At 33.2% G+C, this 16,801-nt stretch overlaps 2 protein-coding genes across 4 annotated transcripts; both read right to left on the reverse strand.

Moving 5' to 3' along the window:
• Nucleotides 1-1,068: 1,068 nt before the first annotated feature.
• On the reverse strand, nt 1,069-7,265 carry LOC108464402 (nicotinate phosphoribosyltransferase 2-like). Of its 2 annotated transcripts, none has more exons than XM_017764690.2 (16): nt 7,083-7,265; nt 6,652-6,860; nt 6,121-6,268; nt 5,891-6,010; nt 5,636-5,770; nt 5,483-5,544; nt 5,187-5,262; nt 4,291-4,392; nt 3,728-3,844; nt 3,562-3,620; nt 2,831-3,005; nt 2,579-2,713; nt 2,378-2,476; nt 1,777-1,885; nt 1,427-1,539; nt 1,069-1,305 (listed from the first exon to the last, which is right to left on the reverse strand). In XM_017764690.2, the coding sequence occupies exons 1-16, from the start codon at nt 7,128-7,130 to the stop codon at nt 1,228-1,230; spliced, it is 1,785 nt and encodes a 594-aa protein (XP_017620179.1). In that variant the 5' UTR covers nt 7,131-7,265; the 3' UTR covers nt 1,069-1,227. The 2 variants fall into 2 exon arrangements, with proteins under 2 accessions (XP_017620179.1, XP_017620180.1); XM_017764691.2 differs by having other exon boundaries at nt 6,652-6,970; nt 7,083-7,238.
• Nucleotides 7,266-12,422: 5,157 nt separating this feature from the next.
• LOC108461753 (transcription factor SPATULA-like) lies at nt 12,423-15,789 on the reverse strand. 2 transcript variants are annotated; one of them, XM_017761682.2, is made up of 8 exons: nt 15,304-15,789; nt 14,853-14,978; nt 14,676-14,741; nt 14,528-14,593; nt 13,305-13,616; nt 13,171-13,225; nt 12,929-13,097; nt 12,423-12,816 (listed from the first exon to the last, which is right to left on the reverse strand). In XM_017761682.2, exons 1-8 carry the CDS (start codon nt 15,631-15,633, stop codon nt 12,756-12,758), a joined length of 1,185 nt encoding a protein of 394 aa, XP_017617171.1. In that variant the 5' UTR covers nt 15,634-15,789; the 3' UTR covers nt 12,423-12,755. The 2 variants fall into 2 exon arrangements, with proteins under 2 accessions (XP_017617171.1, XP_017617172.1); XM_017761683.2 differs by having other exon boundaries at nt 14,853-14,957; nt 15,304-15,788.
• Between the last annotated feature and the right edge of the window lie 1,012 nt (nt 15,790-16,801).

Genomic DNA, 16,801 nt, shown 5'->3' on the forward strand with positions numbered 1-16,801 from the left:
ACAATTATTTTTATCATAGTGTTATAATTAATTTTTAGTTTGTGTCAATTAAGTTGTAACACTAACTTAACAATTGAAGTAATAAAATATACATGATAAAATTAAAAAGAATAGAATAAATTAAAATAAAATTTTGGTTAAAGTAGGAAAATTAAAGATTTACAAAGCGACTTCCATCTTCACCATTACTGCGTTGGCGGACCCAAGCACGTTATTACATTCTGCACCACCACCTACGTTTGAAGTGGTTTTTTACATTGTTTTCCTTACCATTATTACCTCATCCACGTTTGTATTTTCATGATATCATAGTCCAATTAAATCCTCGATAACATCAAAATCATGCTGCATTGTCATAACAATACAATAACCCATCATCAAATGTAAACCCTGGCGTCAAATAATAGAAACCCTCAAAAAAGCCCATACATTGCTTCTCTAACCCTATCACACTCAATATCCCATACAACAACATCCCCACCAATATACGTCACTTATTTTGAGCAAAAGTCCCACAAAAATGCATCTTCACTACTTAACGGCGACACCTAAAAAGAATATTATTTTGTGTAATATAACACTGCACATTCACATACACTGCAGAATAAATAACGAAGACAAAATAACTCAAATGCCATGAGCACATGTAGTAAATTTGGGTCTTAAACACATGATAAAATGGCACAAAATAAATAAATAAATTTAAAAATCTGGTCAATGAGTGCAACAATTTTCTTCCTCTACCAAAACCTTATTCTAAAGAATATATTATTAGAATCAAACATATAAAATGTCAAATGGAGAAAAATGATTCTCAATTTTGAAAAAGAAATTAACCCTCCATAACCTTTACATTCATTGGACAAGAACAAGCATGTTCAAATAAAATTAAGGCGTATGTAAAAGCCATATAGGCACCAAAATGATAGGAATGTTCAAAATAGCAATAACAAATCAAAGAAATTGAATAAATCTATAAAATACCACTCTTCACGTAACCCAAATCGCAAAGCCAAATAGAAAAGAATTGATCGAGGCACAACTAAAGCGCTGACATGATAGCCGGAATTTGCAAAGCAGAGAAAACGCAATCATTCATTTCACTATGCATTGTGAAAATATAACGGATTATTAGTAGTCATCAAGGTTTAAGACAATAATTTAATGCATGAAAATCTATGTTAAAGAAGTTCCTCCAAAACGCCTCTTTTCCTTTGTCTCGGATTCTCACTGCAGCTCCCCAACAGGTGCCTCATTCAGCCATAGAAAATGGATGAAATCATACAGTTTTGCACTTACACTCACCTGTTTATGGATAAATATACCATTTTTTTTTATGTTAACAACAAGTTTAACAAGAACTAAAAGAATAGTTTCTTTTTGTTGTTGGGGAGAGGGGGGAGAAGAGGTTAGGCTGCTGCAATACCTTGTATGGTGTGGGGTTTAATCTCCTAATGTGATCAGGCCTCATTTGCTCAAGCTGTTTGATGCAATGGTCCCTAATGTCCTTGAGAGCTGGTAACTCTTCTCTTACTTTACCTTCAGGAGGGGCAAAAGAAAAGCTTGTGTCAGAAAAATGGAAAAAGATGCACAAATTGCTGATGAGCTTTTCTTCTGTTCAACAGCAAGTTACTAAAAAGTTGAGACTAAAGACACTGCTAAAAAAATTGAAAGTTACTAAGGAATAAAGAAGACCACTTAAGTAAAATAAGGTTATCAGTTCTTCTCCTTTATGGTAGCTGCTGAATTAGTTTTACATATATTCTGAGCTTTTACCTGACTTCCCAGGCCAGTAACACTTCAGAAGCTCTTCCACGCGCTGTGGTACCACATATGCTCTTTTGGATTCATTAAAAGGGTGGCGACATAAAATACGTTCTCCCACCTACGAATTTGAAGAGGGTAAACATGAGGCCTATTGGCCTTACCATTGTAGCATCTATGAAGTTAAGTCTATATATTGTTGCCGTGTATGCTGCTATTAGTTGTTGGTGCATAACAGAGGAATTATAAAAATTCCAAGTTAATGTATATCAAAATCAAAATGAACCAGCGGATTTTAGGACGTGGGTAACCTATAAGATAATTGATTATATGTACAAAACGAACTGGTGGGTGTACTCGACTTTGGTATCTTTATAATGCAAAAAAGTGAAGCATTTATGTAAGTTTAAAAGATTAAATAATAGTATCATTCTAGACTGAATTCTTATGTTGCTAAGTTAAAATTAGATCTAAAGCATTTATGATGCTCTTAAATACACATTCATGATGCCCCACATTTTTTTTAAAAGGAAAAAGAGGAAGATGGTGTTGGTTGCTAATTACTGAAAACTAAAAACTTTGGAGTCTATACAGCAAGAGTAATGGGAACTACCTTTGGACATGGTTCATTTTCCCCTGTCATTATATCCACCAGTGAATATCCTTCCCTTCCATATAACCTGTAACATCGTTTTTTGCATGGTATAGAGACCTAGTATTTAAAAAGTAAATAAAAAGATGAGAGAAAGAAAGAGGAAATGTGTTATATAATGAAGAAGCATGCTGTTAAAACTTCTTGGCTGCCAGGTCAAACCTTGGATACATCCTCTGAAAGTTTGATGCGTGGCTGATTATTGATCTCAACAAGCTTGAAAACACAACCTAAAGCTGCTTGAGCATAGCAAGTGACCAAATAGGTTCCTATTCCATAACAATCCACCTCATGACCCTGCGAAGAAAAAGTGTAATCTCATGAATAGATGTGCTCAAGAATGAATCAAGGAGGCATTGTCAACCTGATAGAGTCAAATAAATTATTCAAAGAAATTTTAGTTAGACTGAGAACCTGCTTGTTTAGTGCGTCAAGAGTTTCCTCATTCAAATCATTACTAGCAGTAATGCTTGTCTTTCCAAAACCGGGCAGCCCAAATTCTTTTTCAATTATTTGAAAGATCTTTCGGGCTTCACCAGACAAGTATGCTAGGTCACCGGAGTCCAATCTAATGCCAACTGATTTATAACTGCATTTTACATATTTAACTTATCACTGAAATTGAGCACGACTGAATGCTTACTTGCGCAGATGAAATCCACAAAAAAGTAATGCTGTCAGATGTTATGTAAACAAAAAGAAGACCTATAACCTATATGATCTGTGATAAATTGAGAAGCCCAATAAAAAACCCTTTGATAATGATTAGCATAAAATGGAAAAGAAGGCAGAAGCAGGGGCAGTATCGGCTGATGCATGGCACATAAAGGTGTTACTTCATGCCTTTCTTCATATGCCTTCGATTTCACTTTAAGTATAGCCATATGAAATATGAAGACTTAATCATACATTAATTCATTTTCAGTTCAAACTAAGAATGCTACTAATACAATTAATCAGCTTATGAACATAAATTCGCCTTTGAAAACCACTGGAAAGATGATAACAAATTACTGAACTGAATGTAAGTACATACAAAGTATCAAAAAGGAACAACAGAAATTCTTTTAACCCAGTTTTGAGCATGCAACAAACCGTTCTTATAAGAAAATGAACTGCCATATCTATAAGCCTTTGAGACATACCCCAAGTCATTAAGTGCCAAAGCAACTGCACAAAAGTTGGGGACTCCACTCCTCATTACCTATAAAACGGATGGCACAACAGCAATGTTAGTGCTGATATATGTTATGATAAAATAGGCTTCCCCAAACTTGTTCTACAGCTAACACTCAAGGAAGTTGTACTTACATCATATGTATCTACAAGAGCAAGGAAGTTGTTAGGAAACGCCAAGGCATATGAGGTGAAAGCTGCTAATTCACTCTGATTGGTCTCACCAACACTGTTACCAAGTTTTTTTGACCACTAGAAAATATGCACCAATTAAATAAGTTAAAAGTAGATGAAGCATTCAGTAATTAACTAGTAGCAATATTGCAGAGAAGAGAATAGACGGAAAAAGCATTGGTCTCTCTCTTCCAAACTCCTTATATATCATAATCTATATATTTAGATTAACATGGGTTTTGAGAACTAAATGGAACAAAATCCTGCAACAATGCATTGAGCTTTCTATTGTAAAACTTTGTTTTTAAATGGGGTGATGGTGATCTTTAGGATCTAAGATTGCAACATTTGGCCACTGCGATTCTTGGAAGAGAAGAAATGCAAGTTTTAATATCCGAGTTTGATGAACATGCACAAGTTGCACCAGTGGGTTTCAGTTTGATGTATTTGGACAGAAGTATATTTCTAGACAAAAAAAAATTAAATAATTGTTGACAACAATGTAAATGGCCGATGCAGAACACCTGTATTTTGCTTAACCATGACTGAACAAGACTGACAAAGTCCTCACAAGTACTTGAACCATCAGACCTATGCAGCGATCTCTCTAGGATCTCATCAGGGCTCTGCAAATTAAAATTTGAATAACCTAATAAATTCAAAGAAACAAAAAAGTTCCAGGAAGACATCCATAATATCCAATGCATGAAAATAACATAAGAAAAAGGTTGATAGAACAGCATACAGAAAACTGATAGAAAATAGTAAGCAATTTTGAAGGTTAGTGTGAAATCCAAGCTTGTTTCTACACGTTAAAATTTATGGAGCATGAACCAATTCACTAAGAGATAAGAATCACCAAGAAAATGAAGTGTCAATGAAAAACCATTTTAGATATAAAACAAAGAGAGCCAATAGTAAAGTTAAACTCAAGCATGTTAAAGGAAACTAATAACTCTAATAGTCAAATGAAAAGTTAAATACTTCTATAAAAACAGTTATATATGGATTGAAACAATATTTTCCACTGAAATCAAGTATCTGGCAGTCACCTCATTCATGTCGTACATGTTTATGAAGGTATTAAGTTATATTTATTAGTGTGCCATTAATGTGATAAACAAAAACAAACAGGATCAACGAAAAAGGTAAAATTTAATCAGGCTTGCTATCAATCAACTAGTTTGACCTCAAAATAAATCCAGTCAAATACAAAGATTCCCAATTTAGGAGAACATATAGAGATAGGGGGAGAGATTCAGCAGGAACAAAACATACTTTCTGACCAAGAACACTGCTGCAACATACAAGGTTATAGTCTACCATATAGTTATAAACTGAAGTACATGCAGAAAATATATAATAAAGTCTTACGATAATTGCTATAGAGCTTGAAAGTTTCCAGAAATAAATTACTGACCATAAATGAGCTAACAAAAGCGTGGGAATGTGTCCCACGAAGAGGTATCCCGAATAACCTCCCAGCAGCAACATTGCTGGCCAACACACAGCATAAAACAGAAACAAGCAATACAAACATTAGCTTAGATAAAGAATCTACATTAGTGAAGAATAGAGAAAAACCATAAGCTCTGTCTGAATAGCTTCACGATCAAGCTGAGGACAAATTAACTGCATTTCCATCCAGTTGAATAACATGATATAGGAAGTCATAAAAGCAGTATAGAACAGGATATGAATATTTTAGAAAACCACCTTGTAGCATCAAAGCCTCCAATATAACAATACTTTGATGCTGAAATAGCGCCATCAGGTCCCTGCAATTAACATGAATGGAAATGTCTGACAGAATGAAACTCAATTATTAACATTTACAATAAGAAAATAAAAAAGAAAAAACTCATCAACCTGAGCTCGTCGAAGCCCGAACTCAAGCAACATTTTAGATTTTCCAGCAACAAGTCTGTGTCTAGCCGCATTTGTAGCCACCAAGGACGCAAAATTTACAAGATTCAGAACTGGAGTCTCCAACAATTGAACCACCTAAAAACAAAAATTCACGAATCAAGAAAAATTAAGATAAAAACGAAGGAGCTGAAAAAAAGAACCAAATTCAAGACAAACAGATGTGGCAAAAAAAAAAAAAAGTTTCATAGCACTCACAGCAACTGGTCCTTCAACTCGAAGCAGGGGCACCTTTGGGAAAACAACTGTTCCCTCCGAAATAGCATAAACTTCAACATCAGAACAGTCAATATTTCTTAGATACTTGACAAAGCCTTCCTGTTGTTTGCAGAAACAGTGAAAAAGTTAAACATCCAATTACAAGCACAGTAAAACAAACAGAACGCAGAATATCATAACTTGAATCATCTGCGAAGTAGTTAGCTTACCTCACATGAACCAGGCAAGGTTTCACAGATGAAGGAAATCTCTTCCTCGGTTAACTTGAAATTAGCAATGAGCTTTATGCATTCTTCCAAACCAGCAAACACTGTAAATTCACCACCAAACGGATTCTTTCGAAAATATAGATCGAACCTGAAAGCATATTATTAAACGCTAGTCCGAAGCTCAAAATATTCAATCTTTCAAAAGGGAAACACTTGCAATTTTTCATTTTTCATTTCTTAAACTAACAGGTAACCAAATGATTATTACTTAAATAACTAACTTTCGAATATCGGAAGCCCTGATTTTCCAATAACTTTTTGTTTTCTTCGGTAACAACTTGAACTTCAAAGAAGTAAAGTTCGAAGGAAAAAGAACTCTACTGAAAAAAGTAACTACGAATCATCAAAACTCTATTTTCAATCCGATTTTCGTAGTAGCCAAAAAAACGGATTAGATATGAAAGAGAAACATAAAAATTATTCATAACGGAATGAAATTAAAGGTATAAAAGGGAAGAATTTGAAAGTTACACGGCTCGGTCGTTGTGTTTGCCGGCTTTCCAATAAGCGTAAGCCATGGTGAACTGATAAAGATCGGTTAAAAGAGGAGTGACCATCGGGTTCGTCGGCCCGTCCATGACCCGACCCGCATTCACACTCGGTCCGTTCGCTTTCGCTTCCATTTTCAATCGTTCCTGGCCTATTATTACCAACTTCTCACTTCCCAGTTCAAAACCCGTCTGCTTTTATATAGTGGAGGAAAACATAGCGTATGGATCAGGAAAACAACAAAAGAAATTTGGAGAGATCGTTGAATTGAAGCGTATTTCGTACTCTTTTTTTTTTCGTTCTTCAGAAAGAAAATTAGAACAAAGAAATTATGAGTTCAAATTGAATTCCATCAAAAACTGGAAAATAGCAACACGGAGAGTGTTAAGGGGGGTTGGCTTAGCGCAGTCTACCTTCAAAGAATCATGACGTGTACAAACCGGAATTAGGTACTCCCTCATGGTTTTGAACCGTCACTGCCTTTTTGTGGACCGTATAAAACATCACTGTTCTTTCTATTGCATCATTTTTCCCTTTTTTTTTTCTCCTTTCCTTTTTCATCCGACACTTTTTCTTTTTATTCGTTTATATATATATATATATGTATATTCTGATTTTGATTCCATTTTCTCATTTCCTTAAATTTTATTCTTGGTTTGTTTGACTTAAAATAATTTTAAAAATAATTTTTAAAAATAATTTTTTTGAAGAATTAGTACTTTTGTTGTTTAGATAAATTTATGTAAAATATTTATTGTTATTTGACAGATTTTTTAAAAATATTTCATAAAAATTATTTTAATGAAACAAATATTCCTCTAAGATTTTTTATCTTTTCATTATTTAATTGAGTTTATTTTATATTTATAAATTTATATTTTACATTGTTTTTGTAAAATAAACTCAGCATAAATGTATTTGTTATAAAATATTATAGTGTATTTTCCTTTTAATAATTGAAATTTATTTTATAATAAGAAAATATTTTATAATAATCAATGTTATATATAAACTTAATAATATATAATGCTTAATTAAAACTTAATTAAATTATATATATTACATATATGAGAGTACATATTAACACATTAAAACTGTAAGATATGAAGGTAAGCATGATTTAAATAAATACTCATATATATATATATATATGATTAAAAATATTCATATTTTTATACTAGGTTAAAATATGTCATAAGTTCTTGTAATCTTCGTAAATTTGAAATTTAGTCAATATACATTTATTTTTGGGTTAGTCTCACTTTTTAAATATCAAAATTTAGGTTCATTTATTAGCATTATTAAAAATATTTTATTAAATTCATGTTCATTATAACATCATTTTTAGTTACATGAATACCAAATATTTTTTATTTAAAATGTGACATCAACAAAATTGATAAAAATTTAACAATGTTAACAATTGTACTTAATTTTTATATCTAAAAGAAGTTTTAGACCTTGAACTGTGAATGGTTTGTAATTGGACATTATAAACTTTTAATTGGTTTGGTTTAAAGCTTCTATTACAACTTCAAATAGATAATTGAATGGTATGAGTAATTGTTCGGCTAACTTGTAAATGCAAGCTGAAGATCTATTGGTTATTAAGGTAAGTCTTATATGTTTTATGTGTGATCTGGAAATTAATTATAAGTTTAGTATGAACTAATTAAATGATGATGATTTTATGGAGAGATGCATGATGTTTTAATGAATCTTCCTAAATAAGATTTATCGTATTACTCTACTATATTATTTTTAACCTTATGAATGGTGTTTTTCAACGTTTTACTACATTACGATTTAAATCTAATCATTTGTTTTTAAATAAAACGATTTCTAAAATCCTTTCAAATATAACCTTTTAAATACCTTATCACCTACATTAATGTCCAATTGAAGCTTTTAGAATATTTGCTTGTTAAAAATTCAATTTACGAATTATGTTGATGATTTGATGGTCAGAGTAGCACAAGAGAAACATGACTTAAGGTTATCAAATATTCCATGAATAATTGGTGGTTGATGTGCTTTGTGGTGGTTTGGGCTAATGCGACGTTCGGAATTCGGGTCGGATTGTCTTGACTGGATTTGAGCACCACATAAACATAATTTTTTAATAGACATTTACTTGAATAATTATAACTATTTGTTATTAATTAAGTACTATAACTTTTGGCAACAAGAGATATAACTTATCACTATGAATATTGACAACTCTTAATTAATAACTAGTGATAACTTTTGAATTGCTTGTAATTTTAAATTATAACTATTGAAACATTATAAATATTTTAAAAATATTTCTACACATGTGACATAATATAATTTTTTGTCGGAAAAGAATTTTATTAACTTAAAATATTGTTAGACGTAACATTTTCAATTTTAGTCTGAACCTTAAAAAGAAGAATGTTATAAAATACATCTAGATAAACACACAAAAGATTAAAAATGTTAAGGTTAACCTCAGCTTAAAGGATTGAAAAATTGCTTCTTATGTGTGCTAATGCATTGACACACTTATTCCTTAATGTGTGCACACAATGTAGAAGCTCAACAAGAAGAGTTGTTAATGTCATTCTTATTAACCACAAAGTTGATCACAGAAGTGGCATCAACTTTGCTTTCAAGGTATCCAACAGTAATGGATTTAGCAAGTTGAAAACCATCTCTTAATGCCCATAAATTGGCTTCCACACGTGAGAGAAATGTGACGATAGGAACTAACAATCCAACCTCCATCATGATCTTTGCTAATTGCTCTAGCTCATACCTTTTTGGGATCCTCGACAAAAGATTCGTCTATATTGAGTTTGAGCCATCCATGAGTTGGGGCCTTCCATATAATTCCCAACAGCTATAGGTGGCGACATGCTCTTAAAAAGGTTCAACAAGAAATACAATTCACCTGTTTCACCATTGTTCGAATAGATGTAATGTTATCAACATGCTTGTCTTTAAACACCACCGCATTTCTAAACAACCAAATTTAGCACATCGTGAAGGTAAAAACTAATTTATAGGGTATCCTGTGGTTTTGATACAAGAGTTAGCGTTAATGTTGAGTTTTAACCAGTCCTTCCAAGTTATGTTGTCTGAGTTTGCTACAATTCGCTTGGAAACAAAGTAACTCGCTAGTTTCTTGTCATTATGCATTCTTTATGAAATGTCCAGTGGTTTCGCTTTGGGTCCTACAAATTTACACCTCGATGTTTCAATAAGAATCTTGTGGGAAGGGTTTAATGGCAACACTCCCATATGAAAAGCACAAGCCTAGAAGGTACTTTCTGTTTCTAGATCCAACTACAGTTTTCATCTTGTTTGTTCTGATTTTCCATAGGTTTATTTGCTGCAATTTGATAAATTCTATCGAGTGTGAATTCATATGAGGTTGAGAAATTCCAAAAAAACCATCTCGCACATTGTAACGAATAGTTATAGAGGTGTGGTAGAAGCTTTGAAGGATGGCTTCAGGGAGGTTAAGACCTTTCCTTAAGCGTCATATGGTCTTCCACAAAAGTTTTGGGAGGACTTAGGCCATCCAATTATCCATTCAAAAATTAACAAATGTTCACTATTACACACAATCCATTTGATCCATTCCTCAAGAAAAAGGCTAATTTTTCATAAGTCCCTCCAAGTTATGGAGACATTTTTTTACACTTTTCAAGTTTTGATAGTTCTTTGACATACATAAATAGAAGGATCTTGGCCCAAAGTTTGTCATTTTCTTTCTAAAGTCTCTAGTCGAGTTTAGTGATTTGTGCTTGGTTTCTAAACTTTGCTTCTCTAACTCCAAAAACCTCCTTGCTTCTTAGGTTTAGTGATCATCTCCCACCATAAGAGATGCAAGCTATATGAAATAGGTTGTAAGAACTATCATGGTGAATTGGATCAAGATCACTTGGCCAGTAGGGAACACAATTTGGCTTTCGAAAAGAACAGCTTGGCCAGAATTTTGTCAACTATGAAGTCATTACCCCTTTTGTTGATTCTTTTCGTTTGCATTGAAACGATAAGGTACTGGGCAATCTCATCCGCTGGTCCGATGTTCAGTCTATTAATCGCCAAAATTCTTTGTTCTTCATTAGTGTTAAAGTGAAAACAATATTCGAGACACTGAGGCTTACACTCTGCCCTAGTTCCTCGATGAACTTCTCTAAGACCTTTTTCAATTGCAGCAATTGAGTTTCTATTAGTCCTAGAGAATAAAATCACACCATCTAAAAAAAAAAAAAAGATGCGATATAGTTGGTCCTCTGTTATAAGTTCTAATAGGTTTCCACTTTTTTGCCTGATATTCCTATATGATTTGGAGATGTAGGAACTCAATGCATAGAATGAAAGTATAAGGGGACAAGGGTCATGTGTGAAGGGGTAAAACTTTGGAGTTTATCTTCATCCACAATTACTGACATGAACAAGAAAAGGGACTGTATGAAACACAATTCATAAAAAAACTAAATTCATTTCTATAGAAAATAGAAATATTGAAAGAGTTTACTAATGAATGTCAATTCAAATTTATCTTAAACTTTCTTTAAGTCCAACCTAATAATCATAGGTCTCGCTCCGTCTATTTTTCCCTTCGAATAAATGGACCACTTCATGTACAATAATTGCATCAGTCCATATAGCTGGTCTTGCTTTGGTAAAATTGCCTAGATCAGAAAGATCATCTTTACTCATGGGAGGCATTATCCCATTAACAATGATCTTTCTAATGAAAGTGACTTGTGGTTCTTAAACTTACGGATAAATGAAGGAGAGTTGGTTTTTGACACAAAGGAGATAAAAGAGTGGTGCACAACATCTACAAAAACCATGTTTTAACCTTGGATTTGTTTCCTTCCTGAAGAAGCGTATATTTTAGTAAATATAAATTGCATATGCTTGAAAAAAGGTCTAATAAATATGAACTTCCCATTGTATCAATGCAAAAATACTTTGGAATATACTAACATATTATCTCTTTCTTTGAACCAAAAAAAAAAAAAATCAAATTAACTATATCATAATATGAATAGTCAATGCCGCTTTGAACTAGTGTTACAAAAACTCCTACTGACGTAAAAGAAAGTTTCCATACAGCAAGTCCGAGCAAAGCTGGCAAACATAAAATAGGCAACGAAATTGATGTAAACGTTAAGAAGCATCTAATTCTCATGTTCGTGGTCGAGGGAAACCTGGCCGGTCACTTTCCTTATCTTATTCTCTTACCAGGTAACCCTGGCTCGTCATTGTCATTGATACTACTTTTGAGATTAATGCTCAATGGATAAACTAATTATTATTATTATTTTATTCCATCTCATATATTTCAATTTAGTTCTTTAATTTAGTTTTTATTATTTGTTTTTTTTTTAATGTTTTGCTATTATAGAAAAGAGAAAATTGTCTTTCTCGTTGTCATTGTATTTATCGTCATCTTCTTCAGAATGATCTTTTAGCATAGATAAGCCATGGTTTGAGCTTCACCCTTATCAGGAATTTAAGATCCCAATGTTTACATAAAAAGATGACATTTCATTTTCAAGTTTCCTCCGGCTAGAAAGATGAGGATCATAATTAATGCAGATTGAAGAACACAGAATCCAAGAATATTTAGAAAGACCATCAAACTAGTTAAAATACGCATGCCCAGAAAATTAGTGTTTATAAATGGTGACTTAATAAATAATATATTTTTATGAAGAAATGACTTGCATTTCTTATCATGATAGATGATTACTGCATGAAATACCCGGTTTAGTTCAAGAAAGCAAGAACTATGAATTACTATCAGTTGAGTTCTTTTTTTTTTCCCATGTAAATTACAGATGATTGAGCAAGAAAATTATGATAGAAATTATCAGAAAAAGTAAGTAGCAGCTGCTAAATTTACCCAAGAAAAAGGTTAAGGAAAAAAAAGTTTACTTCAGTCAGAAACATCTGAGGCTACTGCTGCATTTCTACTCATCCACTTCTGGATGTTTCTATGGAGGCTTTGTGAGAAATACAAAAAAGACACAAAACCTGACCGTAATTATCTCTATATAAATCCGAAATGTTAACATGCTAGCCTTAGTTAACCAGAAGATTCAGAAGTTCGGTCTGTCTATCCCTATTTCATCACCGGTGTCACTTCTTCCTGCTTGCTTACTGCTCAAGTGTTTATTAAAAGATGGAAATTAATCCATGGAATGATATTGTGTCTGCATATGTGGAAAAATAAGGAAAAAAAAAAAAGGGGGGGGGGGGGAAGCGAATTTACCGGGGATGGTGCGGAGAAAGTATAAGGTCATGGTCCAAATTCTTTAAGAGTACACTGTTTGATTGCTCTGTTCTCATCGTACTAGCATCAAGGGAATAGATTTCCTTTAGATCAGATTCTTGTGTATCAAAGGGAAGTGAAACTGTGGTCGTTGCAACTAGACCAAATTCTGACAGACAGATAAACCAGGAAGAAGTCATACCATTTCAACTAAGTTGAAAATTGCAAGCTTTTGTGCATACCTGGTGTGTTTGTCTTCAGTTGATGATGATGCAGAATGTCTTCCCTGCAAATATCCTTCACAATCCCTTAACATAAGATGACCAGTAAGGATAATTCCCCTAAATTTTCATGCTTTGTCACGCATATGACTTACCTGAGATGATGGGAGGAGCTGAAATGGCCAAAAATGAGCCTGGATTGATTCCAATCCAAATGAAGTTTCCGAAGTAATTATGTTTGAAATGTTTGGTACTGATCCAGGGTTTGAGGAACTGCATTGGTTGGGTAGATCAAAAACCATCTGCACCGAGGTTTCCGGATTTGCTGGTACTGTTTCCGACATGTTTATGGGTAGAGACCCATTTTCTTCACCGAAGTTCATTCTTGTTTGGGAAAACTGTAGTGGTTGCAAAACTCCAGGCAAGCACATTGGATGCAAGCTTAATCCATTTCTCATTGATAGCATCTGAAAAATTAAGACAATGTAAACAAATCAGAAGCAAACTTTCTAAACACATCTCTCACTCTACACGTATTTCTGTTTGTTATTAGCAATTCTACATTGAAAATAAAAGGATATACTAACTAGGCTATGAAACAACACCCTGCTACAGATAGAACCGAAGTCAACAGTCTTTTATGATAAAACTTTTACTGATTTACAACTATTAATATGTAATGCAGACCTAAAATGAGGCATTCACGTGTCACATAAACCTTATCTTGTAATAGAAGATGTAAGCTGCCACTAAAACCCTCACAGACAATCTTCTTGCACTAACGGGGTTTTCGACATTGAGTTCTCATTTATATAATGTTTGTTTTCAACTAGCTTCCATGTCATATACACTTGGCAACACCTCTAAAGCAAGTATTCCATGGAACTATACCATGAGTGGATTAATTCAACAGATTTTTCATAATGTCACAGTACATAATAGACACCCTATTGGTCAAGTTTCAACTTTATGCCGCTTGTGGATGCTGAAGTTCTATAGACATATCAATCTACAATCAAGTTAGAGTCTTTGAACTTCAATCATCAACAAGCTAGACTAACAATGAAATTAATAGGATCATATTTTTCCAAACGTGCTAAAGCAAACTAAAATGTGGTTATTTCAACCAACTTCAAGATTACTTTCAAGAAATAGACCGTTTCTGCTTCTGAAAGAAGACAATAGTAGATTTACGAACTTGCTACTCAGCTTTGAGATTCTTCAATGTCATAAAATAGCCTAACCAATATTTATGCAAATTCTTTTTACATATCAAAACCCCATATGCGGATTCACCAAGAGAGGCAATATAAACTAAACTACAGCTGTGGATTCACCAACAAAAGAGCAAAAGTAGTAAAGTTGTTGACATATATACCTGAACTTGAAGCTGAAGCTGCTTTAAGTACTCGATAGCTTCATCAAGCATCGAAGCCTTATCAGTCTGCCATGAATATAAGATTCAATCCCTCTTATATATCACCCAAATGAGTAATGCAGCAATATTTGGGGAAAAAAAAGAATACCTTGTTAGAATTTGGAATAAGGTTTTGCAATGCTTTCATTTTCTCATTAATCCTACTTCTCCTCCTCTGCCACAATCAAACTCCATAGTTCAGAAATCCATGAAGAAACTTTCAATAAAAATAAAATCAAATCGAATAAATGCTTCCCCATTAGTAAAGATTTAGAATCAAACTAACCTTTTCAGACAAATTGTGAACCTCCGCAGCTCTGCTTCTTTTTGAGGAACTACGAGGTGGAGCTGGCTTTGGTGGTGCCTCATCCACCAGTGCTTCAATACCCTCCTGCTTATGACAAATTTCAAACTATATATATAAAAAAGTTTGAGACTTTGCTTGATTTGAATTATAACAAAGAAAAACAAAGCAAGAAACCTTTACTTTACCAGAGCTAAAAGGTAATATTTTTCTTTAAAAAAATGAATATCTTCACATTCAAAAACAGAATCTTGGAATGGGTCCGTACTGTTTGCTTCATGTAATCAAATATAAGTGCATGCAATCTTAACTCATTTTTAACTAAGATCTTAACCTTTCTCAACAAAACGTCTCAAATTTTATCCCTTTCCAAGCACCATTTTTCTCAGCAACAAATAGAAATCATCAAAAAAAAAAAAAAACAGAAGCTCACCTCACTTTCACAGTCGTACTCATCGGTATCGTTCTCACCAGGAGCTCCAATCAAACCCCACCCTCCACCTTGCTTCACTCCACCACCGGGCGGTGCTGGTGACGGTGATAACCGCCGTGGATTCTCAGATGGTCCCCCAAAGTGGGCCATTCCAGAAGATGACGAAGACGAAGAAGAATAAGAAGAAGAATGACCTAGAATTTGATGAAGAAGGTTGGATATATCATCTGAAGGAGGAGGAGGAGGTAAACACGTCCCATTATTATAATTATAGCAATTATTATTGATATTCTTATAATGAAACATGTTAAGGTTAAGGTTATCTCCCATTTCTAGCCTTCCCTTTTTTTCAGTTTAAAATGGTTTTTCTCTTTTCTTCATCCATGTGCTTCGGTTACTGTCGTTTTTGCTTTGGCTTTTGGTTTGTACAACGTAAAAGCTTTGCACGGTTTGGTTTTTATTTTCTAACGACAAAAAGAAAGACAAAATGAAGTATTTGTGAAATAAAGAGTGGATGATTTTGTAATATAATAATTATATTATTAGCATTTTAACTTATGGTTTATTACATTACATTAAATTCAGTAGAGACTTATGTAAAAAAGTGACAGGCGGGAACAGGTGTAGTTTTTACGGCGAATGATTGGGCGGTCAAACAACAATAGTGACATATCAAGGTGAGACTAAAGAAAGTTTTACTACAGTGTCAGGTAAACTCGCACTCACGGTCACGGGGGCACGTGCGGGGACATTAAATCATGGCTTTATTCTTTAAATACTGATTAATCAATAATCAACCCTATTATTACTTTTACAATTTCTTTTTGTTTGTTTCATGTGTTTTCGGACACAGATTCAGTCATAAATTGGTCCCGCAACTGCTTCTCTTTGTTTTTAATTAAAATAGTCAATCATTTTGTTAAACATTAAATTTGAAATTAATTAGAAATAAGTTAAACAAGGAATATTACTTCATATCAATTAGTGAATGATTAGATTGTGGTTATATATAGTGTAAAAGTTAAACTTTTCATCATAAAAAGATAAAATCATGAGAATCATCTTTATCCATCTAAAATCAATAATATTTCATTACCATCATCCTTATTCAAATATGATAATTGAATGTAAATGTTAAAAATATTACTTTTACGATGAGCATGCCACATTACATAGAAATTAATCTTGTATATGATCTCATAAAATTACTTTTTCCAACTACTAAAAAAGGTAATTATTTTACTTGCTTCATTTTTTCCCTACAAACATCTTTGGGCTCCAAAATGTTACAAAGCGACGAAGCAATAATCTCGATTTGTCTAGTTTTAAGATAAGATTTAGATGATGTAAAGCCTATATGTCTCAGTTTTACTAGAATATAAAAAGGGTTGATAAAAATAGATTAGTAATTGAAGGAAATGAGCCAAAATAAGCGTCACCGAAATCTACAAATGAGGTCATCCTGATAGCCAGCTGTTGTTGATTTGGATTCAAAGTT

Source organism: Gossypium arboreum, chromosome 11, assembly GCF_025698485.1.
Source record: "Gossypium arboreum isolate Shixiya-1 chromosome 11, ASM2569848v2, whole genome shotgun sequence".
NCBI lineage: Eukaryota > Viridiplantae > Streptophyta > Magnoliopsida > Malvales > Malvaceae > Gossypium > Gossypium arboreum.